The sequence below is a fragment of the Haemaphysalis longicornis genome, unplaced genomic scaffold (assembly GCF_048455015.1).
Source record: "Haemaphysalis longicornis isolate Haplotype H1 unplaced genomic scaffold, Haemaphysalis longicornis Haplotype H1 scaffold_3, whole genome shotgun sequence".
Lineage (NCBI taxonomy): Eukaryota > Metazoa > Arthropoda > Arachnida > Ixodida > Ixodidae > Haemaphysalis > Haemaphysalis longicornis.
Genome location: NW_027526335.1, coordinates 84,492,752 through 84,517,816, shown reverse-complemented (window position 1 = coordinate 84,517,816; position 25,065 = coordinate 84,492,752). Strand labels below are relative to the sequence as shown.

At 52.5% G+C, this 25,065-nt stretch overlaps 1 protein-coding gene across 1 annotated transcript in view; it reads left to right on the top strand.

Moving 5' to 3' along the window:
• The window catches only part of Uch (Ubiquitin carboxyl-terminal hydrolase), a 104,836-nt gene extending 80,197 nt beyond the window's left edge, over positions 1-24,639 (top strand). The window contains exons 8-9 of the mRNA XM_077703600.1: positions 16,314-16,413; positions 24,319-24,639. Of these exons, the coding sequence (XP_077559726.1) occupies positions 16,314-16,403 (90 nt within the window). The 3' untranslated portion in view covers positions 16,404-16,413; positions 24,319-24,639. The remainder of the gene's footprint in view (positions 1-16,313; positions 16,414-24,318) is intronic.
• Positions 24,640-25,065: the final 426 nt, after the last annotated feature.

Sequence of the window (25,065 nt, the reverse complement as noted above, 5' to 3'; positions counted from 1 at the left end):
TTTGCGCGGGTATACACACGTTCGAGCACATTTGGAATCTTCTGGGTGCGCAGTTGCGAGAAAGGTGTCTGTTACCCGTTTTTACAGAGCTGTCCTTGGTCTCCACGACTGGCCACGTGTGTCGCTTAGTACTGTCAGAGTCGCGAGGTTGGCGCTCCAAACCGACTAGGAGGTGCACGGTTGGTCGCCGTGACCCCCAACAGCGTCGCGCGTCACCTCCGCCCGTCTCGAAAGTGAAATTGCTCGCGGGTGCATTGTGGAGTAGGTGGGTTTTGATCGCCCGCAGCACATCTTCGGCCGCTGCGCCTCTGCGTCTTATAATACTGTATATGTGCGTGAAAGTGGGCTCTTCCCTCCCTCTCTCCCCCGGCGGCTCCCTCCTATCATGTCCGGGCGACTTGATGAGGCTGGCCCGTGTGCGCGCGCGCGAAGTGGCGGCTTGCTGCTGCTGACGATGGCGGCATCAGCGACGGCTGTGCGGTCGCCCTTGGAGGTGGCGTCCCGCGGCGAAACCATTTGGCCGCGCCGCGTGAGTCCGCCGCTCTCGTTCGATGCTGACCACAGCAGCGTCCCATGTCGCTTCGCCCGCCACCGGGGCTTACTAGTCCGCTCTCACTCTCCCTCTCCTCCGCCGTTTTTCGCCTGTGCGCTAACATCCGCAGGAAGAAGTGACTGCCGAGCTGCCAATGGGTGGCGTAACACGCCAAGGGAAAATGCGGAATAATAACGATCGCCGCAGAGAGCGTCTCGGACGACGTGCCTTTATAAAACCGAAGGGGGAAAGGGGGTTAGACACGGCCCCTTTGCACGCGCGGTACCGCCGCCACGCAAAGTGTGCTGGCATGCGAGTTGTGTCTGCGTGTATGCGCTACATGCACGTGGCACCGGAGCAACGCACCCGCGCCGACGACAACGCGCTACGACAGCGCCGATGACCGGACTGACGTCTTGACGCACCCATGGGGGCTTCCTTCTCCTTTGCTTGTTTTGCGCCGTACGTTTGACAAGGATGGTTCGCGGCCTTGAACGCTATTTTGAAGAACCTGGGAGTCGCGGTGGTGCTTCACGCGGCTGGTGTTCGGGATTTAAGAGCATGGCGGGGGCATACTCGTGGCTGGAGTCTCAGTAGGATGAACGAGTGTGTGGATTTTAGGCTTCCGATTCAGACGCTACAGGCCATCGCGGCGTTACTGAAATGTTCAAGTCGTCGTAATATGTAGAAAGTGCGAGCCTCCCCTGGCGTGTATACTGTGCCGCAGATTGTCAGCAGTGCGCGCAAGTTAAAGCGTAGCACGTTCGACTACCAGCAGGGCTCGGCGTACTGAAATTTACGCATGTAAATGCGTCAATTAACACATTTGGCGCGTAGCCTGCGTGTGGTGGGCATCAGATAACCTCCGGTACGCGAAATGGGGGGCGACCCAGGCAGCTGCGTGTGGTGACGTCACAAGTGACGTTAATTTTTCGGTTTATTGGGGCGTGGAGTCTGGGGTGAGCACGTCGCGAGGCACGGGAGTTCGCCTCGCCGACTAAGCCGTTAAGAGCGGTCATTCAGAAAGCTGGAAATCGATGCATCTTCTTCCACATCTTTTAACCAGCACAGACATCGAGTATATAGCCGTTTTGAATTTGGCGCTGATACGGCGCCAGCGAGCATATCAAGGGTGTAGGGATGTCCTTCGAATGGTTAGAACGAACGGCCTATTTCGCCGACAGTATACGCAGTTTACTAGCTGAATGGATGCAGGCTTTTGCTATTCTTTCTCTTGACGCCGCTGAGGCATTTGACGCTTTTTTTTTTTTGTCTGCTGCGTGGCTCGTAGCTAAATCGGCTATATAATTAAACGCATCCCACGGTGCTCCGTGACTCTCACGTACTCTAGCTGGTTGAGCTTGCATCCATGCAAGCTCAACCATTGTTCCGTGGTGCAATGTGTGAAAGGGAGCCTCAGCCAGAGCTGTTATCCATCCAACTGGCAAAATGTACTTATCGTTGAATGTTTTGAGGAAGCAACCCCATTTCCGGGTTGTGAGGAAGAAAAATAACATTTATTTCCGGAAGCGTAATTGCCGGGCTTCTAAAAGTCGACGTTTTTTTTTTTTTTTTTTTTTTTTCCCTTCAGATTTCTTCGAGCAACCGCTGGATCCCTCGGCGAGCTAAATATAACGCGCTTGCTGCGCTATCGCATGTGCGGTGGTGCCCTTTAGCGTTCCTACAGTTTAATATCTGTAATAGACTTGGCCCGGTTTAGATTATAAAATGCTTTGGTGTATAATATTAGAACGGCTTTAACGTTGCGCTGGCAGCACGTTTCGAAAGTGGCCGAAAAGGTCTCGATTTTTCACTTTGGATGGACCCCAAACGGTGCCAATTACACCGGGCCATCTCTCGACGATCGCAGCAGCTCATGAATGCGCATATTAAAGTTTCCAGCGATGCAAAGGGATGGCGGAAAAGTGAATCAAAAGAAAACCTCTCTGTAACGAGTATCTCGAGATAATGTTCAGCGACACAGCTGGGATCGTGGCGCGCAGTGTTTCTGGCCTTGTAAAGGGAGGTGCGAAGTGTTCGAGTGCATAGACGCCTGACGGTGCCATGTAATCAACGAGCCGCACTTATTGTGCCTACCTGCACGCGTGAATAAATGTTGATGAGAAATGTGGCCATTGGATTCAATGAATATAGTTCTATGTCGTGAGCAGTAATAGCGGGATGCTGGTCTGCCCAGTTGCGATGCAAGTACGGATTAATTCTCCATCGTTACGGTGCACGTGCTTGTTTTCGGGTTTCCCGGGAGAAACGCGCGCTTGGTAGGGTTTGCGTTTCACGCTTCCTATCGCAATTGCGGTCATTTTCTTCGTGCGCGCGTTAAGAGCGTTCGCGCTCGCGTCCGTATACGTACGCTGGCGTCCTCGATCGCCTCGCGGGCTTCCTGTGTTCTCGAATAACAAAGTGGTGTGGGCCGTCCCCGCGCCCATAGTGCGTGTGGCACGTTAAAGATCTCCGATTTGAACGCACTTCACACTTGGGCCTCCGAAGTGGGTCACGGGGCAGAATAAAAGCCACGAGAGGAAGGGTGCATTCTGTTCTGGTTTGTTTTTGGCTTTTTTTTCTTCTTCTTACTCTACCTATACTTCGTTTTTTTCTCCAAGCGCAGGCATAGAGACCCAATCAGGTAGAGGCTATGTGGGCACGAAAGCGGTGGGCTGTCGCGTATTAACGTGCGCTCTCCCTCGCGTATGAGAAATATGTCTATCATTGAGGATACCGTGTTGTGTACACACTACGGCTTTCAACCCGCAGGAACGGAAAAACGCAACCTTCTCTCTTTTTAGTACCAGCAGGTGGACTGGCTGCAAGCGCATTTGAACATATTAGGGATACGTAAGTTTGTGTTACCTACCGCTTTGTTCGTTTGGCGTACGGTTTAGGCGAAAACGAGCGGAGCTAATGTGCTGTATAAAAGAAGGAATTCCTACAATTCCCGATCGTCGTCGGTAGATCCCTTCGGCCGCGTTCATGAAGGGGGGGGGGGGGGGGGGGGGGTGCGTAGGCTTCACCGTGCAACTCTCGGTGTGGGAAAGCCAGCTTACAAAAAAAGATAACAGCGACCTCCTTAAAGTCGGCTTCGCCTGTACACACAAATGCATTGAGGAAAAGACTTCTCAGGGACAATAAATGGCATCTTATACCAAATTATGAAGCTCCGGAGGCCACAGAAGGCCGAAGGGAGAGAGTGGGCTCAAGTGAGAAAGACGGGTAGCGGTTTTTCTCGATCAACGCATGAAGAGAAAAAACCGGGGAGTTACCCTGTGATAGTTCCGCTGCAAAATATTCCTCGGGAAGGAAGGAAGGGTGTAGAAGGAAGGCAGGAAAGTTAACCTGGCTAGAGCCTAGTTTGCTATCCTGCATGTGGGAAAGGGAAAATGGGCAAAAAAGAGAAAAGAAAGAAGGAAGAGAAGTTGGGGTAGACACGTATGCCCAGCGCTAAAGCACTGACACTGATTGAGACTGGAGGCGTTCAGTCTATAGTCTGGTGTATAAGTTCGTCGCCCGTAAAAAGCGTAACTTAAGTCTGCTTACGTGACCTGAATGCGCAGGCATCGACCACGTTTAGTTGGCGTAGAAACTGGAGGTGCACCTGACATCGAAGCATCTTCCATACCGAGGCGCAGGTCACTCCAACGCCTCCGACGACCGCCGGTTCGCCTCGGGCGCTTTAGTGGCACGAGTCACGCGATCCACAGCTAAGAGCGGTCAGACGCTAAAATTGGGCCCCTGCTGTGAACGTTTCTTCATGACAGTAACTGCGGTTTCGGAACCACTTGCTACCAGCCGTTACCTGCTCCATAGCTACGAACTGCTTTTCTGATGGAGGCGAAAAGCAAAAACGCCCGTGTGTTCGAGATTTCGGCGCACGTTAAAGATCTCCAGGTGGTCAAAATGAATTCGGAGCCCTCCACTACGGCGCGCCACAACGCTTGCGTAGCGTTGGCGCGTCGAACACCATAACCAATTAATCACAACCAGCTAAAGCTGTCAAGCCGAAGCTATAAATTACCTAAGCTGACTACTGGAGGGATCCTGTTGACGCGTCTTGGCAAACTTCTAACGGCCTACCGAATGGCGCTTCAAAGGGTATGTGTCAAAGGCGGTTGTTGCAATCTGTTGTTCCGGCTGCCACTTGCCTACGGAAGTTCGGCCTAAGCGCTGATAGCTCACTCCTCCCATATTCGTATTTCAACGAGTTCGACGGGTTGATATCAGGTAGTTGTGTTCTTGAAACGTGAGTCAGCTCGAACGCTTGCAGATATATCGCTTAGGAATAACAACAAACAAACCAGCTCGAGAAACGGGACGACGTCGCTAACAGACACAAGCGCTGTCAGTGCTGGCACACGTGGTGGCAGAACAAATGAGAGATGGATAGGACATGATGAACCGTTTTTTAGCTGACGCGCTCAAGCATAGCGAACTGTCACTGCTGAATACATGCTGCTGCTGACGAGCCTCGGTGTGTGGCTCTGTTCGCATCCGCTTATTTGTAACTAAGTCTCGTCTTACAACACGCTGCTGAGCCAGTTATCATGGCCGTCAGCCGAGATGAACGTACTGTTGATTTTTTGTTGCACTTTATTACAGGTTAATTAGTGAGGTGGTCAAGCGCGGTGGACTCGCTTACTCACACACACAAAAAAAAAAGTCGATGAAATCTGATTGGATTTAAACCTGCAGTCGCCACCTCGTTGCGGAAAAGAAACCAACCTTAAACGTCTGCGGATCTAGCCTCCAAGTCTGCATGCTTCGGATTCTTAGGTTTGGACTGCTCTGAACCAGGAGAGGATCGTCAGCGAGGAGGAGCTCATTCAAGCCGAGATCAACGGGGCGCGTCGCTCCCGCGTACCTGGTGGTCACGGTCGTTGCGATTGAATGTCCACAGCCCCCTCATTACGGGCCCGCTCGGCGCAATCAGCTCTCCGCGGACGACAAGGCGGGGTCGAGTCGTCGTCGTTGTCCCTCGAGTTTGGCGCCCGCGACGCCGTCACGCCTTCGGCCCGATGCGGGCGAGCCCGGTGGTCCTCCACTCCCGTTCGGGCAGGCAGACGGCTTGGCGCGCGCCGTGGGACGACGGGTGTCTGGTGCGCGTCGTGACGGGACCCTCCCAGCTCCCGACGCCCCTGCCGCCACGCGACTTCATTCATCCACTGCTGCTGCTGCTGCTCGCCACGCGCGCTGGTCACGATTTTTCGGTCCCGGCGTGCGCGCTTGATTGGGCCCTGTAGCTACATCTTGGGCAGGGGGGGAGGCCTCTCTGGCTGCTGCAGCGTCAATGCGCGTTCACGGCTCCCCCCTACTTCGTCGTATCTACGTGAAACGATTTCATTCATCGCTTCCGCGTACATAAGAGCCATTCAGAAGCTGCCGCGGCGCGGCGGCTACTGCTCTTGAAAGCGGTTGCCCGGCCTTTTATTTTGGGACAGCTTGTGTTCGGGCGCCTGGTTTGACGAGATCGAAGTAACTTTGGCCTGCTGGGCAGTGCAGCTGGCAGACCCGCGGGGCTCGTATAATTTGGAACGCCAAATCAGTGGATTGTTTTATTCCAGCTGCGCTTTGCAATGGCTGTGTAAAGCGGCGGAACCCTTCTGGCCCTGCCTTTGGCGGAAAACGCGTGTGTGCCTAGATTTAGGCGCTCGTTTAAAGACCCCCAGATGGTCAAAATTAATCCGGAGCCTTCGCTGCGACGCACCTGATTGCTCAGGTGGAGTTTCGACGTGTTAAACCCAACAATCAATCAGTTTGTGCGGCGGAACCGTTCTTTAAGGACTGGGTTATTTCAACGTACCTGAAGAACCGCTTACGCCATTTCGGGCACAGCGCAAGACCCGGTGAAGTAATAAAGGGTAATTTTTGGCTCTTACAATTAATACTCGCACATTTTTTTTTTTTTTTTTTGCATCTGAATGGTGGTATTTTTGTGTAACGTGGTCCCCACGATGTGCTGTGCGACCGGTTGCATGAGGACGAGGAGAGCTAGTGGGATTGCGATCAGTCCGCGATGTTTTTGTTCGGCACCGCGTAGCGTCGATGCCGCGGGCTGATGCCTGTCCGTGCGTCAGCCGTATCTCGCGAAAGAATACCTGCACGCAGGAACTATCGCCCTTGCCCCGCATTTTTTCGGTCATTGCGTGCGCAGGGCCGCTCGAGTGGCGGTGGTGGGCGGCCTCGCGCTGATCATACGGGCGAAACTGCGCGCGACGGCCGCTGGCTACGGGGCCTGTCCGACAGAGGCGGCGAGATGGGAAAGAACGAAACATATACTACCTCGTGCAGCAGCGCAAAAAGAAGCAGCGCAGAAATCGGACGCCGTGGCCCCGTCCCCCCTGGGCGATCGTATTCGCCGCGCTCCGCGTCTATGAGAGGCGCTTGTGCGCGCTCATCTCTCTCCGAGCGCCCCGAAAGGGGACGACGCGTCGGTTCCTAATCAGAGCCCGGCCGGCCGTGGAACGGTATCGACCCGGATGCGCCGAGGTCGCATCGTCCAATTTGGTGCCCTCCTACCGGCCTGCCCGACGTCGGCGCATTGCTCTCTTCTCCCCCCTCCCCCCCCTCCCTTTCTCTCTTTCTCTTCTCCACTGGCTTCTTTTCTTCCATTACATCTTTTCACGCGTTACAGCAGCAGCCGACCGCTGCGTGGCGGCAGCGGCGTCGTCCGAGGCCTCGCTTATCCATCTATCTGTCTATCCCGGGGTCCCTTTTGTTTTTGCCGGGGTGTGTATTCCCTCCCCCTCTGTGCCGCCGCGTTTTGGGGGGTTGTTATTTGGCAGGCAAGGTCATCTCTGGTCGAGTCTCGGGCCACGCCCACCGTTGCGAAGGTGCTGCGGACGATGTGCGGACGCCTCCGCTTCACCCGAGCAGCGCGGGGCAGTACGCCGCCCTGTACGCCGCTCGCGTCTTGTCCTCCCCCCGGGGCCCTTGTCCGCCGCAGCCGCGCGACCTGGCGTGTAGGCACAAGTCCTCCCGTCGTTGCCCCGTTGTTGTAGCATACGGACGACCCCGCGGCGTCTTCTCGCCGTGTTCTGTATTCCGCCCTCTCCGGCGGCGCATTTTCATACCAGAAACGTTAAGCTGCAAAATGCGGGCGTTTCGAGAACGTGCCTTCCGCGATACTTCCAGCTCGCGAAATGGAGGGGGTACCTAAAGGCTCCCCCCTTCCTCCTTTGCTGTTCTTTTTTTATTTATTTTATCGTTCGGTGGCGGGGGCACATTTTGTTAACGCGCACACTGGCTTGGTCATCTGAATTCTTTGCGGGATGAGTGCGAGATAAGCGGTTGCGCCTTCCTTCTCTTCTCGGCGGCGGCGGCGCGCATTTTTATGAGGAACGGATCGTTATTGTGGAAGAGAGGGGTCGTCAATCGACGGGCGCCCCAAAATCGCCGTGTTGAATAATGAGCGAGACGGATACGCCTACACTGGCTTCGCGAACGACGGGTTGTAGGGCAAGATTGAACAAAAGATTGCTCTCGTGCCGAACAAAAGCCCCCGGTGGCAGTTGTGGAGTGCTCTCGATGGTTGTGAAAGATGGTTGTGTGTTACAAGGAAGGAGTTCTGGTTAAGTGCGTGTGTCGGCAACTTGGCGCCTCCGGCCTGTATTGTGCGAGTGCTTTGCTCGCGCACTTGATCGATCTCGCATACGCGAGCGAGCTGCCTTTCGAAAAACGTGTTGCGCATGTCGCTTTAATTATGCTGTCTTCTATTCATGGCTATTCCTGTCATTCCTGCCGCTTGGATCAAACCGCCATGGTTAAAGGGACTCGGCAACGCTTTCGATAAATGCTTTCACTCTTTCCTTCGCGTCTGGAAGCACGGCGGAAGGTATAGATATCGCCAGCGCCGAGCAACACTGCCTGATTTGCTCGTCGCAGCAGATACGCCTTCCGTTTCTGCCTTGTTTTTTAGAGCAAAGCCGTATACCTCTGCCCCCCAACGGTTTCATCGTCGCTTGCAAAAACGCGGCAAAACGCCAAGGCCTAAGACGCTGTGCGCATGCGTCAGGCTAACCAGGCATTCAGCATAGAGCTCAGAATTCGTTTAAAGAAACCGAAAAACACCAGCATCGAAACCGCATTATGGATGATAAAGCGCCTGTGAACAATGGAACCCCCCCCCCCCCCCTCCATGTGTTCCTGGTAAAGATTGTTTGCAGGTTATCTTTGAAGGGTAGGCAGGACTAGTGCCACAGTTATTGCCCAAGACGCCGAGCGCGTTCGCCAGGCTAGGTAGGACCCAGTATTTGCCGCCAGAGAAGCATAGCGTGGTGTCCGTAGATAAGGTATTAGAGTATCGCCACTGACGCACGCAGCGGCGATTTTGTCGTTCATCAGTGGTGAGATATTGCCGGATCTGCGGCCTCGCTGGTAACTTCGATCGGGTCGCTTGCTAACAACACTACCTAAGATGCAGCAAAACGGCATCTTTGGACACACTTCTGCTGGTGAAATGCTGTTACACGCGTTATCTTTGACTCGCATTCGTAACGAGGTCAGTCGCGCGCAGCCGCAGAGCAGGCAGGACAAGCTTACCAGAGTTGACCGACTGAAACGCATAAATAAAAAAATGGCGGCGCCCGTGCACCGTCGCAGCGTAAACAAATGTCGCGTAATGCGAACTGACCAGTGATGATGGTGCATGGCGGCACGGAACAAAAGGAGAAAGGAGTGCCGATAGTCTGTACCCTTATCTAGTGACACTAGACGAGCGCAAGCGACACGCCCGCCGAGACGTCGAGAAACATCTCATACCCTCCTCCATCACCATTTTGTACTGGTTTACAATAGCTTTGCTGGACATCCACTTTCGCAGGGCGGGATGGCGACCAAGCTTTTGTTTCTTGTTTTAAAGTGGCTATCGAATGCGTGCATTGCTGCAACTGAAGGACAGCTGGTAAAGAGCCGCAATACCGCTTTAATGTTATTCCAGCGTTTGAAGAACACCAAGACCGGGAAAGATAGAAAAAAATATTTTGAGTAAGCTTCTAAGTTATCTGATGATCATAGTCGTAATTTTTGGATGAGGTACTTTGCGACCCCTAACCAAGTGGTGGATGTGTTGGTTGTCTACGGTTCTGCAAGCATTTAAGATTTCGAAACAGCTTGGAAGAAGTATTGCAGGGTCTCTTTAACCACGAGGGCGACTACGCGTTTAGCTGGGGCGTTGGCGGACGTCAGTGTTGAATAGATGTGCGATCGTGCCCGAACCAGGCGCCCCATTGTGTCAGCGGGCAATGCAGACACAAGGCCTGTCGGGCACTGTTCTTGAATCACCCGCATCTATGGGCCCAACGAATGAACTGCCCGTGAAAATTGGGCGCAATCGTCAAACTACATGACGGACCGGAGTTGTGTGCTGCTGCCTTATGATTTTAAAGTTTGGCCTTAGGTGATGTCGTACGAGCTGCAGTGGGGTCGAAGTGTAACCTAAATAATTCTTTGTTAGTGCTATGTGGGCCTACAGAAATTCCGTGTAATACGGTGCCGTTTGCAGTGAAGGGCGCAAACGCAGCCCTACGCTGTTTTGCTGGAGTTTCACCGGTATAAAACTGCATGCACCGCTGTAGAAACTAGGTGGATTGCGTGATTTTATTCCGCGTCTCTATTGCCCTTTGTTGTGAACGTCTGCTGTACCCAATCCGGCTATTTTAACACGGACTAGTTTGTAAACAGCTGTCGGCATATAAAACGCGGGCTAACATCTGGGCGTGTGTACTACAAAGCATATACCGAGCTTCTAAAGTCCTTTATAAGCCCGGGCGCATATAGTTTGTCGTGGGAAGTCTTTTTTTTTTTCGTATACTGTTTTTTTACAGCGCTCATGTATGCATGAAAACGACATTTGCGCGGGTTGTTGGCGGTGGTCTTCAACAACCACTTTTGTCTTTACAGCTGTAGTACGGCGGCTACCAAGGTTCTGCGCCATCAGGCTTGAAAACTCCCTGTAAAGGTTGTTTCACTGCTGGGGTATTCATAATGAGGAAAAGAAAGCTTGGAGGAAGGCTTTGTGGGGCTCAATGTATCGGCACGAAGTTCCCCAACATTTGAGCACAAGTTCACCGTGACGATGTCCACTAAGAGGGCTATAGAACTGTCGTCCATGCAAGGCTAAATGCTGCGCGAGTGAAGCGATGGTAGTTTTCGCCAATGTACGGGCACGGGAACAAGGCTGCATTCGTTTTCGTGAGTAAAGAGCTTTTCCCTGCACGCCTTCGCTCAAGATGTCGGCTCCACATTCCTCAACGCTTTCCGCGCTTTTATCGCTGATTCAACGCACTTGGGCATCGTGCGGGATTTCGCGTCGGAAAGGCGGAGCGCGCCAATTACGCGACTGCTGAAAAGGACGTGTGCATGCATTTCGCCCTTCGAAATTATTTTGACGGCACATGGTTCGGTTTAATTCTTATGGCGCTGTTAAACTATCGATCGCGCTATCGTGTGCAACGAAGACGAGTGCAGGCATCTGTGGCACGCGAGGGGTCTGCTGCTTAGTTTCTCAATAAAGCACGGGAAGGCCTACGAGGGGCGGAGAGGGGGGTGCTGCTGCAGTAGTGATCCGAACCGGATCTGGCAGCAGCACCTCCGGGGCCTGCAGGCTTGCGGTGTGCATAGAGTAGCCAGTGTATCAGCTTCAGCGGCAGGAGTGCGTCTTACGGGGGGGAGGGGGGGGGAGGGGGCGAGGTTCCCGGCTGGCTGCTGCAGCCCAATGAGTGCCGCCGTATTTATAATGAAGGAAGGGCGAGAGAAGGCCCTTGCGGCACTCTGCGCCGAGCGTATCAAAATAGCCGAGGAATCGCCTCGGGGTATACCCCCGCAGAGGAGGAGGAACTCTGCGGCGCGGGTCGGCACATAGGGCACCACTGCCGTTGCTGCCCGGCTCGGTCAACTAGAATCTCTAGGCCTCCCGCTTCGTTCTTGCGCGGCCTTTGCTTCGTTTTTCTTTCTCATCTGGTTCATGTGCAACCCTCGTGTTTGTTGTGTCGTGTGCACCGTGTAGGCGTGCGATGCGCTGCTCTGGCGAGCTGTTCAGCAGCGGAACGGCGACAGAGTGGAGTGCGATCGCTTTGCTTCACTAGACAGCAGAGCGTAGCGCACTCTTCGTTGTACAGCTTCTGTTGGTTTTGGCGTGTCCTTACCCAAAGCATCGCTTGCCAGCAGGACCCGCCGGTACACCACTGGTCGACGCAATTCTACGTAATTAGGCCCCTTGCATGCGTTGCGAAGCTTGGGGTCCTGCTGCGTCGGGTTCGAGTTCTCGCTTCGTGTGTTTCAGACCTGAGGTCGAGGACATCCAGTTCCACCCTGGAACCTTGTCCCGGTATAGTTACGTCACAGTCGTTACATAGTCGTTAGCCACAAGTCTATATGCTGCATGGACTCGCGTACGCGAAGGTGCGGAAATTTTCCGCTGTCGGTTTTTAATGAATATTTTTAACGGTCGGCGTATTCATCGAGCACCATCATTGTGCAACGTAAGTGTGTTCGTTTCGTGTTTCATGCGCACCATATCTTATGCGTCGCCCGATCGCACAGCCCCGTTCTTTCCGACCAAGTGCGTGTTTGCGAATACCTTTACGGGCCCTGCTTGCGGATCTCACCCTTTTTCTTTTTTAACATTAAAGTGTTTTGTTCCGGGATACACAGATTTCCATGGCGTCATATCCGTCACGGAAATGACGCCAGTACAATGAAGCAAGTAACCTGTAAAGGGTGCACCCCTGCACACATGGTCTTCTTGCGGAAAAGCAACCTTTAATACTAAAGAGTACGTTATACTAAGGGTTGTTCGTTTTCGGGTTTTATATTTTCACACGAAAGTGTCTTATGCCGGGGTACACCAAGTTTTCACTGACTTCATTCATATCCGTCACGGAAATGACGGCAGCACACCCTTGCGAAGCGACCCGCCAGCAGGAGGTCGCTCGCCAAGCGCACCCACAGGATAGCCGCCGAACCGCAAATCACGCAGATTTGGCTTCACATTTCACTTTCGTGTTTTACCGATTCCTATGACAGAGAAATCAACCACAGTGCGTTTTGCAAAGAGCGTGACATAATGTCTAGAATCTTCCCAGATGGCAACGCTGGGGCCTTTTTGAGCGCGAAATGTCACCTTCATCGCGAAAAGAAGAAAAAAAGAAACAGCGCGTACGGCCTTTGCTGTTTCCCTCGAGTGTATCATAACAGCCTAGGCATTCCAGTCGCCGGAGACCTGGAACTTAGTCGTATACGCGCATGTTTGCCTCCCGCTCGCAATCATCTGTGACGACATTTAAATAATTGCTTTGACTCCGAAGGCCTTGCGCGCACTGCTGAATATACCCGTCCGCGTTACGGAGGCCCATACGCATGCATATACGTGTGCATGTCTGTTAGCTCAGGCACGGAGGAATACGCCGATCTGTGGTGCTCACGTATAACGCACGTATATGCCCCCTCCGCCACAACATCGCTGTCTGGATGGCGCGCATCGTTGGCCGGATAAACAGCAGGAGGAGGCCCGACATTAGCGAAGGGCCGGCTCGTTTTTATTATTCGGCGGTGGTGCGTAATTGCGCATGCGCGGCACGCACCCGGATGCAAAGGCACCTGCTGCGCGTAGCTTCTGTGGCCTCGTACTGTAAGCTGCTGCACGGCACGTAGCGTGTGCTGCCGCTCTCTCGGCATAGCGCAACAGAAGCTTCGGCGTTCGATTTGCTACTTCTGCTTCTGCTGCTGATGGCGATGTTTTTGCCGCCGCCGGCGAGGGCAGTGAAATTGCGAGCACGGGCCGGAAAAACTGTTCTTTCTCGCTCTTCCCTTCTCCCTTCCTCTGTTGTCGGGCGCGGCGGCGTTGTACTCGTACGGGCGGGCGGAGTAATTGCCGCGCCGATCTTCTTTCCTGACTGATGACACCGCACGGGGCTGCGGCAGCCGGACCCTCGCGTCGTCGAGCTTGTCTTCGACTTCGGTCGCGCGCGCTTGTGCGATGCTGGGTCCTGTTTTCCTCCTTCCCGACCGCTCGCTTTTTGGTAGTCGCGGTAATTAAATGCTGTCAGTCTTGTTTTCTCTTTTTCCTTGTCGACCTCGCATAAAGTTTGAAATTGATCGGCCTGTTTTAATGGCGAGCACGGGACTTGGTCGCTACTCTTCATTTTCTTTTCACCCGGTTCTTACCATCATCCCCCTACCTTTTTCCTTTATGTTTTTTGTTCCGTGGCGCGGGTCGTTCTGCGGGTTCTGGCAGAACGATGACTGCAGCGCGATGTTATTTATACGCTTCCCACGTGTCGTGTCACTGCGGCCGGTTCTCGATCTCGTGCGTGCTTTCGCTTGTGCATCGGAGACCTCTGTGAAGGCAGCTGGCCGCGTATTCATTTTTCATGAGATTCGTTGTGCTTTCCCCCGCAAATTTGCGGCGCTCCTTCCTGCTTGTTAGTTCGTGAGCTAATTTGCGCGTTGCCCTACTAGCGCCGAATGGGAAACTAACATTTTACCGGCTCGCTAGTTAATTCGTTGTTTTGGTTCAATTTGTGTTTGGGTCGCCGGGAAAAAAATGTTTTGCCTGCCCGTCGTTCTCTCAGTGTCCCATGTGCGAGAGATCATTAAAGCAGTTTGGAATAGAGCAATTTGGGTCTAGTTTGAGAATGCGGGTGCGACATCATTCTCAATCCGCGCAAAGGTGGCAATTTGGGCGCGGTATCGAGCATATATATCTGTTCTTTCCTTGGGTGTTCACGTAACCCGAATTTTTAATTTCGGGCCTCAGCAACTATAACACTCAGGATTACAACGCGGTGGATATATATCGCTTCTGGATGAACCGATGCGCCGCAGTGTCTGGCACCCGGAAGTTTTAGAGCGTGCAAACGTCAACGATCACCGCGTGTATATGGTTGGGCTAGTGAGCCGGGATAACGTTAAAGGGACCCTGCAACACTTTCGATTTCGAAAGCACTTTCACTCTTCCCTTCGCGCCTGGAACCACTGCGAAAGGCATAGTTATCACCAGCACGGAGTGGTATTGCGTGATTTGCTCGTCGCACCAGATACGCCTTGCGTTTCTGCTTTTTTTTTTCCTTTTTTTTTTTTAAGTTATCGAAAAGCGTTCATTGCTGCAACTAAGTAAAGCCGGTCAGCAGCCGCTACACGGCCTTAGTGACGTCATTGGACCGGTCGAAGAACGTCAAGACCGGGAAAGAAAAACATTTTTGAGGGAGCTTCCTGCTTATCTGATGGGCATAGAGCAGTAATTTTTGGCTGAGGTACTTTGCGACCCCCTAATCTCAGTACTGGGTGTGTTGGGTGACCATGTTCTGCAAGCATTTAATATTAAAAAAAAAAAAGTTGAAAAAAGTGTTGCAGGTTCCCTTTAACCGAGGGCGATACTGTAGTCGGCGTCCCGTAAATCTGACCATGCAGGAGAGCCTGGGTAACCTATTGATTACCAATCCCATGATTAACTGCGGCAGTAATTCGTTCTTGCTCTCCGCATACTTCGAGCCACCTATACAACAACAACAACAAAAAAGAAGTGAGCTTTAATCTAGGAAGTTGGAGCATCGTACTAGTATATTGTCACGTAGCGAAAGACGACGCAGCTGTCTTAAAAAAAAAAAAAGCAAGCTTATGAAGGGGGGGGGGGGGGAGAGAAAACGCGCTCCATGTGTCGATATTCGGCACACGTCAAAGATACACCCAAGTGGTCGAAATTAATCTGGCGCGCTCCATTACTGCGCTCTTAGCCGACGTGTGGCTTCGGCGCGTTAAACCTCCGTAACCAATCAATCAATAAATGTAGCTGCGCCTGCTCGGAGCGGTTGGTTCTAGGGACACTCACCTTGCTATCCGCTTGATCCAACCGTTTGGCTGTTTAATATGTGAAAACGCGGTCCTAGGTTACTTGTGATCTGTTCTCGCGTTGCTGCATGTTTGAATTGCTGTATCGCACTCTATTTCCTGCGTGCTGGTACTTTGCGCATATGAAAAAAAAAAACAAATCACGCATCTCCACGAAGTGAATCATGACGAGTGGGCGAAGCACTGGGGATCGTTCTTACCGTAAATCACCCGTGACATTGCCCACTCGCGCATGTAAATGAGTGACAAGGCGTGTGTACAGTATATACAATTCCAATCCAATCCAATCCAATTCAATCCAATGCTCTTCGCGCATGCGCAACACTGTGTACACGGACGCCAAGGGACAAGCCACGGACGGAGCGAGGTCCTAAGATGCTTCGCCCCCTAAAAACGCTAACTCGAGCGTGCGATTCGGTGCATGTGTGGGTGTATGTATTTATCTGGTGCGGCCGTCCACGTGCGGTCGACGAACGGCATGTATGGGTGTACGTATTTAGCTGGTGCGGTGCGGTCGACGAACGGATGGTTCGTTTGACGGATGGCTGCCCGGGATCGTGTGGTTGAATCGCTCGCCGTTCGCTGCGCTGCTCGGCGTCGCCGGACAAGCGACAGTGCAAACTTAGAAGGGCTCTTGGATTGTGCAGTAGATGGTAACTGAACTCGTCGCTCGCTGCCTTGCATAGCTGAGGTAGTATTTGCGGTGTTTACAAAAGACCGTCGATATGTGCACGTTTCTGCCTTGAATTGATGCTCACAGTCTATACGTCAATCGAACAGACCTGGCGGCGCAGTGTGATTTCGTGTTTACCTCTTTAGCAAAACGGTTGAAACTTCGCATTGTCGTAATTGCGTATCGCGTATTCCGGCCGCTCACTTTCTCACCCTTCCCCCCCCCCCCCCCCCCCTCGTTGTCTATTCGCAGGACGCCAGCAAGGTGTGCCGGGACTACATCGCTCGTGATCCCGAGAACTTCAACTTCAGCGTGGTGGCCCTGGTGGGCGGCGGAAACTGAGTCCCGCTGAGTACGTGAGGGCCGCGAAAAGGGGGAATAAAGGGTGAAAAGAAGGGGCTTGTTACGGGAAACTGCAGAACGGCTGCGGTCGCAATTGCCGATGTGCCATTCGGAATGTGCTATGCCCTTGCTTCGTTTAAAATATATGTAATGGCCCATGAGTAGTGGCCAGTCTAAAAAAAGTAGGAAAAGTTGTCTTTAAAGTTTGGTCAAGGAATTCGAAGCGATATTGGCCGAAACGTGTGAAGAGCGTTTCGTCCGACTTATAGTCCATTCGTCTTTTTTCAGGTCTTGGACTGTGCGTGGATACATTCCCTATATGTTCCATTGTGCAGTTTCAGGTTTTTACTTCGCACCATGCTGGCAGTCTGCAGATATTGCGCCACCGCCGGTGCTTCTGCAAATGCGCAAATTCTGCGTCCTATTTGTGGACTGCTTCCCAAGTCGTCGAGAATTCTTGTGGTCATGTGGAACTTGTATACCCTTTAGTCAGTTCCCGTAGCAGGCCGACTGACTGGCACAGTAAAAAGTGAGTGGTCTTATCGGGATCATCCGCGCATACATCTAAGACATGCGACGCCCCTTTAAACCGTCAACTAACCGCACCCTGAAGTATTTTTTATGCAGCGCGCAGTTTTTGTTTGGACGGCCGGTAAATTCGTTAAATGGACGACTTTCGCTTAAGCCTACACGTTAGGCTTAGTTCTGGGCGGGAACGTAAGTCAGCCTCCTCGGTGATGCGACTTCAGTAATGCGGTTGCGAGAAACACTGGAGGTATTTGCAGACGTTGTTAGCCCCCTCAATGCGCCTATTCATTTCACCTGTTTCCAAAAGATCGCGCGGCCGTCGGTTGGTGGCGCGCACAGCGCATGGGAGTGGCTCTCCCATTGGAATGCCCCCGCTCCGGATTCCTCCGCGCGTCACGAAATCTCCCGGAAACAATGGGCTACACGGCGGGAACGTTCGAACGCTCCCGGCATGCCTTTCTTACTTCACTAAAGCGTAACCGCCGTCGCCTTGCGCAGATACAGCGTCGCGTCCAGTGTGCTCCTTGTTCTCGGCAGCGAATGTCCAGCGGTCCACGGCTCGGTCTATACGAACGGAATAGATGTAAAGGGATGCCCCCGACGTAAGTAGGGCTAAGACGGGGGAAGAAAGGGAAGGTTGGCGGTGGGGGACGCAGGAATTTCGCCGCGACACTTTTCTCTTCCCACTCTTCTGTCCGCTGGCGGCCCGCGTTCGGCGTCCAGAACCCGGAACTCATTCGTCGAACGGCCCAACCCAGGTTTTCATTGTTGTCCGGCCGCCGGCTCGGCCAAGCGTTGAAGCCTCGTCTTTGGCGGCGGCGACGGAGGGGTCGACAATGGGTGCCGCTAAAGACGGGCCGAGGCGGCTGGGGAACTAAAGGAGAGGCTCCCCCCCACTTTCCCTTACACAACCCCTGCCAACTTTGTCGATTTTCCTTTTTTCCCTCTTGCGCGCGTCTCGTCTAACGTACGCATTTCCTTTCATTTTCCTAAGTCTCTTGCCTGTCGGTTTTCGCCGGGTCCGGCAGTTTGTGTCGCAACTTACGAGCGCTCCCTCTTTTTTCCTCGATTTTTTTTTTCTCTCCTTATGACTAGTTTCGCTCTCTAGCTGCCCGGTGTGGCTTCGAGCAGTGTGCTTCGCCGTCCTCGCCGTCGCCGTCGCACGTGGTCTGGCTTCTAGCTCGACTGCGGCCGGTGTCTCGTCATCGTTCTGCTGCCATATTGCACGCTTGGTCGCAAATCTGGGTCACCGGCAGCAGACGCTGGACACCGGGCTCCCATCTGCGCCCACGAGCTGCAGGCTTGGGCGAGGCCGTCTTCCCGCATACTACTGTAGGCAGTGGGGGCGGCTGCGCGTCTGCTGTCGCACGCGGGGGCCAGATATCGTGTTGCCTGTTTGTCGTCGCCGTGATTCTGTTGTTGTCACCTGCTTGCCCGCCTGTATATGCTATTGTCGCGACGGCCGCTTTCCCCTCATATTTTCTGGCTTCGGCGTTTTGCTCACTCTCATGTCTAGCGCGCGCTGCTTCCGCGTTCGTATTTTAGTCTCGGTCATCAGCTGGCAGGCAGAAGTTGCGGAGAAACGCGTTTCTTGGTTTTTGTCTGGGCGTTAAAAATTGCTAGTCGTGTAAGCGCGGACGGTCGCATGTAAGGAGGTATTCGCAAAGGCTTTCGGGCGCGTAGCATATATATCCGCTTTCACTTAGAAAGACTAATTATATTCGGTCTAGTCTCCACCCTCGCCGCTTCTGGTAGCCGGTTGCGTGGGCAGTACCAGTGCACAAAAACTATGTGCGTACTGCTTTTTAGCACGAATCATTTTCACTAGTTATGTGTGTGTGTGTGCGGGGGGGGGGGAGCTTATCGGTGGTGACAGTGCGGTAAATTAGGAGCCCGATCAAATCATTCCGTACAGCATGATGATCTCAGCATTGAGAACTATCGAAATTGCAAGCAGCACCCGGTTTTCGATGTCGATACTTGTGGAAGCTTAGAGGCCAGCACGATTTAGGGGCTCGTGCTGTCGGTGTCTCATGTCGTCGTGGTATCATGTAGTCACGGTACTAAAACACCGGGACACTCGTTTTCACACGCCTCGCGCTGGACCGTTTCATCTCCATGGGCAAAAAGGCGTACTAAAAGAACGCACCGGTACACTCGTTTCTCGTTCGCGCTTGCTTGCTTGCTTCTAGTTCACTTCGTTTTCGCTTTTCGCTTTAACTTCAAAATTTGCAGTCCTCCGTTTCGAATTTCACTTCTTCTCCGTCTTCGTGATTGGGACGTCGCGTATATTAGCGCGCGCCGTGTGGCAAGAGAGACGTACAATCTTTGAATACAGTTATACACTGTATGCTTCGCCCCTTCTCAGGTTTCACGTTAGTGGAGATGGCCTGGTGTTTTGGTCATATTTGGTACACTTTGTGCAAGTAAATCGGCCGCAGCAGGAGTTACTGTAGTAACCTCGTTGTGAGGTTCGGCTTGTGTTGCATGGTTCGTACATGCAATTCCCGTAATGTTCCGGGATGGAGGAAACGAACGTCTCGACCGGGGAACAAAAAAAAATTAGCAGTGGCTTAGCTCGGCTATGCCAGGATATACGTAGCGTGAGCTAAGGTTCGGCTGGTTATTCTTAGCTTTCCTGGTTGTCTAGGATTAGGTGATTATCATGCTTACTGCTGCTATAACTATTTCCAATCCAATCCAATGCGGCGCGCCAGCTGTGCGCCGTGAGGCGTCACTGCTCCTCGCTCGTGCGCAGCACGGCTGTCCAGGAGCCACGCGAAACTGCTCAACCTCGGCCAGTGTAGCTCACGCTACAAAAACGAAGAATTCACTAGGCAGGAAATAGACAGGACAGCGCGGAACTGGCAACGAAATTGAAACGCAGACACATGCATACTATCACTCACATGCCCGTATACACCGATGACATCATGTTCAAAGCATGTACGAGCAACAAACAAGGCCGACAAGTCGCGAAGTTCAGTTAATTTATGGAGGGGCAATATAAATTCGCTATTATTCTGAGCTATCAACAAGGCCACGTTTACACTTTTTTTTATGATGAGGTAAGCCACAGGGAACAAACGCGTGTTAAGGACATATTAGTAGGAATTAGGAAGAAGAAATGGGCGTGGTCAGGCAATGTAATGCGAAGGCAAGATAGCCGTTGGTCATTGAGGGTAACAGAGTGGATCCCTAGAGAAGGCAAGCGTTGCAGGGGGCTACAGAAAGTTGGATGTGGGCAACTGAGATCAAGAAGTTAGTTTGCGGGGATAAATTGGTCGCAGTTAGCGCATGACCGGGGTGATTGGAGAATAATGGGAGAGGCCTTTGCCCTGCAGTGGGCGTAGATAGGCTGGTGGTGGTGATGATGATGACGATGATGATGAAGCCTCACGTGTACCCACCGTTTGCGCTGCCCGTCAAGACGTTCAACCAGTACCAACGCGCCCAAATGTCCATTATTCAGGGAGGGAATGGCTGCTGAACTGGCTAAAAAAAAAAAAAAATCCGAGGGCACCTAAGCAGTTATTATGAGTTGTGAATGGTAAAGCATAATGTCCGTTCGAGCGCCGCTGAGGGCTCCTTCGAGTTTTGCGCTGCGAGCAATGTTTTCGAGTCTTGCATCGATCGGTCTATGTTTTCTAGCTTCGCGGTTGAATTGTTGCTGGTTATTCTTTAAAGTTCCCAGGTCAGCATGTTTACTATAAACCGGAATCATTTGTGCGAAATTTTTCATAAATGTACTGCCAAACAGAGTGGCCTGGCTCTCTGGGGACTGTTGCGCCGTCGGATGAGGCTAAAGAACAGCGTGCTTAATAGCGTGTCGCTGCCGCCGGACCACCGCCGCACCCTTCGCTTTCCACATGGCTCTGCGCTTGCCCAATCGTTGCATAGCAGCGAGCTCCTTTGTTTTATTAATGCTAATCAACGCTCTATAGAACGCTTCTCAGCCACGGTGGTTTAGCATCCTTTTCGTTGTTTCCGACTCCAATAACGCCTGCTTTATCGTTTAATGAGCAGTGCAATGCGTTTACTGGCGCTATTGATGGTAAGGCTGACCTGCTGCACTCGGGGAGCGTTGAGTGGGGCTGCGCGCGCGGTTCGGGGCTACGGCCCTTCCTTTGGCGCTTGAGGGAACGTCCGATGTGAAAGGGACATTACGGGGCGGGGGCGGTTCACTCCCTGTCCGCTTCAGGAATAAGGGGGTTGGAGGAGGGGGAGCGTCACTTCCGGAATGCGGGCTGCAGTCGGCGCACGTGGCCGGCACGCGTCCAGTTCCGGATGTGCTTCTCGGGGTCGTGATGCCCCCCGGCGATGTTGCAGCGGGCCCGTGCCGAGCGCGCGCGCCCAAAGTGGACGGACGGACGGACGCAGCCAGCGGGTCGTGACTCGCCGTGATCATACCGAGAAGAGGGCGGGAAAGATTGCGCGGGAGTTGCGGACTAAATGGCGGACGAGCTGTTTGTTGGTGAAAGAGCAGTCAGGTGTTCCTTGCCTTGTGGCAGGTGCTTTCTTTTTCTATTCGTTCTCCCCCTTCAATTTCGGAGCTGGAATGCCGGCCCGTTAGGCCTCACCGATCGAACCCCCCCCCCCCCTTTTTTTTTTTCTGCAGTAAACGCCTCGTGGCGTACAGAAAAGCCAACCCTACGTGTGCAAGAGGGCGGAGACCCTTCGCCTGTTTTCTCGCGCCCGCCTTTGATGTTCATTTGAAAGGAAAGGGAGGCGAGTTAGAAATTGGTTCTCGACGAGCAGCTAGTTTTTGGTATTTCAAGACAGCACTGCTAAATTGCTGAGCGTGCTGTTGAGCGGAGTCTTGTTGAAGGGAAGTCCAGGATCGCCGACTTGGTAGCGTAGGTCACGGTTTCGATTTCCAGCCGCCGATGTGTGGCGGCTGTGCTTGTGATAGGGGTGAAATACGTAATTAAGCACCTGCGTACAAGCTGTTCACTGGTCGTTGCGGAGCCCCAGGTGTTGTCTAAATTAAGCCGGAAGCGCGTCTGTCTCGTCCTTCGGTGTTTTTTGCTGTTGTGGTTTGTAGCGCTCTTTTTCTTGAAGTAATCCGAAGCCCTCGACGCTGCGGCTCGCACCGTCTGCCAATCAAGCCTTAAATTCATTGTACGGTTCTCCGTACGAAATACCTCTGGTGCTAAAGGCAGTGAAAGCAAGGAGTATTTTTCGTTACAGCGCAGCTGTTTGAATAGCCACGTCCGCCCGTCTACGCGTTTCGTTGACACGAAGAAATGTTTTCTCTCCAGTTTCACGCGAATGCTCTGTACTTCCCATTATAATGTTATTTTGTGGGAAATCGTGCTGAAATTGGCCGCTAAAGCGACTCTCTCATTGCGTGGAGTTTCAAATACTTGTCATAATTGATTCAGGGAAGTTGTGCACATTAAAAATGTTCCCGGCTGCTGTAGATACATAGCCATCTGCGGAGGGAGTATGTTTACAGAAAATGGCTGTAACTCTTGTTTTATCGAAACCATCTTGAAATAGATTACGGAAGAATTAATTTCGAATTCCCAGAAAGTTGTGCGTTTTTATTCGATCAATATGGTTAGTCAATCCGGTATAGTTATCCGTCAATACAGCTTCGCTGATCTAACGTCTTTACAGTAGTGGAAGGGATCTATTTTTTTAAGCTCCTATGAAAGCCAAATTAACCTTCAATCCTCTCTTCGTGCTAACCTCGAATGACTACGAGACAGTGGCGGTCCCGGGGGGGGGGGGGGGGGGGGGCGAAGGGGCGATCTCCCTCCCCCCCCCCCCCCCCAATGAGGTCCTCAGCTTCTTACTTCTAGTTTTTTTTAAGCATTCCACTTGCGCGAGGTTAAATCCCACTTGTACGTTGCTGCAAACGTGTTGCGACCGTCAGAAATGCGGGCTCGAGCCAGCCGTTGCACCGCCTAAGGGGCGCCAAAAACCACTGTGTCGCTAAGTGATTTGTGCGCAAGCGGGTTACACCGCTACGAGCACACGCCTGCATGGTTGTCACCTCCTCCGCAGAATTGGCGCAAGGGGGGTAGCGGTTCTTTAACCGCCCCTTCTCCAACCCCCCCCCCCCCCCCCCTTCAAAAAAAAATCCCCCCCCCCCCCCCCCCTCCTCCAATACCAATCTCTGGGACCGCTACTGCTACGAGAAGTATCGTTTTCGATCTTGCCGGTCCGCTATCGTGCTGTAATTTATTGCCGATCTTTTCTTTAACCGTCCACTAGAACAGCAGTGACGTGGCGGTGCGGGGTTAACTCCTGGCGACGTCCTAAAGGCAGCTGTGTTGGAGGCCAGTTTGACTGTGTCTTTGTGTACGAGATTTCGGCGCACGATAAAGATCCCCAGGTGGTCAAAATTAATCCGGAGCCCTCCACTACGACGCGCCTCATCGCCTGCGTTGCGTCGGCGCGTTAAACCCTACAATCAATCAATTGACTGTGTCTTTGTGTACATTTGTTTGTGGGAGCGTGTTTGTGCGTTCAATTCGTGTTTGTGCGTTCAATTTTCTTTTGTGTTTACATTTCAGCCTCGCTACACGTTCACCAACCACCTGCAGGCCCACCAATATTCAGGGCTTACCTCTTCTGCTTCAGTTCGGGGTTCCTCTTTCTCTCTATTTCTGCGAAGCAATGTTTCTGTTAAAGAACGCCACAGTAAGGCTAGTTAGTATTTCAATGAAGCGCCACCGAATACGAAGCAAGGCGGAAGTTGCAAAACGGCACGTACAACACAAAGAGCCAACACAGCGCTAACGGAAGCCCTTTGTATTGTACATATCGTTTTGTAACCTCCATCTTGCTTCGCATTCTGTGGCGCATCATTTTCTGCACCTTTATTCAGAATACCCCTAAAGGCCCTCTCGCAGAAGGGTATGACATGGGGGAGGCGGGGGAGATTACATATACAAATGTAACAAATGAATCTTAGTTCATTTGAACATTCTAGTTCAAATTAAGCGATGGAAATGGTCATGGGCTGGTCACGTAATGCGAATGAGGGACAACGGGTGAACCATCCGTTTGGCAGACTGGCTGCCAATAGACCGCAAACGCACTAGGGGTCGGCCAAGAACTCTCTGGCGATGAGCTACGAAAATTTTGAGGAAAAACATGGACTCAGCTTGCATTCGACAGGCGTGGCTGGAAATCTTTGGGAGAAGCTTTCGTCCTGCAGTGGACACAAACAGGCTCATGATGGTAATGATGACGATGGTGATTATAACAAATGAATAACTAGTCACAGAAATGCACGAACTGGAGAAACACAAAAAAGAGTAATCTAGCTGTTTTATTTATTCAGAATACCCCTAAAGGCTTGTTTCTAATTGCTTCCAATTGACAGCGTCTTCTTCGATGCGATTTTGAATCCCGCGCGCTCTGTTCATTTCAGGTGTCCTGGGACGCCCCCCAACCCTCAGCAAGCCTCAAGCGTGGTGCCGCATCGTTCCCGAAGCTTTCTTACCTGTTGTGTTGTGTTCTTTTTTTCTTTGCCGAAGGCGCCTTTGACATCTCGTCGTGTCGCAAGGAGTCTGTGCCTTTCTCCACGCTTCGTCGGCTCTACTGCAGGCCCGCACTTTGGGTGCGGCCGCGGTAGCAGAGTACCAAAGCTTCAAGCACGCAGCGAAGGTAGAAGCAGTTAAAAAAGAAGCGCATAGCGGCTTCCGCTTCTTGCAGACATGTTGAGCCTCATTAAAGTGTTCTCAGCTGGTGACGTTGTGTGTGTGTGTCCCGTGTGTGTAGTATTCGCGCGCGAGAGATGTTATCTTTCTGCAAATGAGTTCGTAATGGGCAGTACGCATTCCAGACTAAGTCGTTTCGTAATAGCCTTCTTTCGGTCCGTATAAAAACTTTCGGGTGGGGGATTTGCGAGGCCGTTTCCTTCTGAAATGACAATATTTCACGATTTCTGAATAGATTGTCTTTTGTCGAGGAAGGGGGTTAGGGATTATAGGAAGGGGGTAGCTGGGTGGCACGCCTTCGTGCCTTCAGTCATGGGTGCCATTTTGAGGGGTTTGTTAGGCTCGCCTCAGGCTGCTCTGAAGAGACCGCTTTTCAGCGCGCAGCCGCCAATTTCCCCGAGCTAGGATGGTTCGCTGCGGACTAATCGAAGATGGGCATTTAGGTCGGCAGGGGCTTG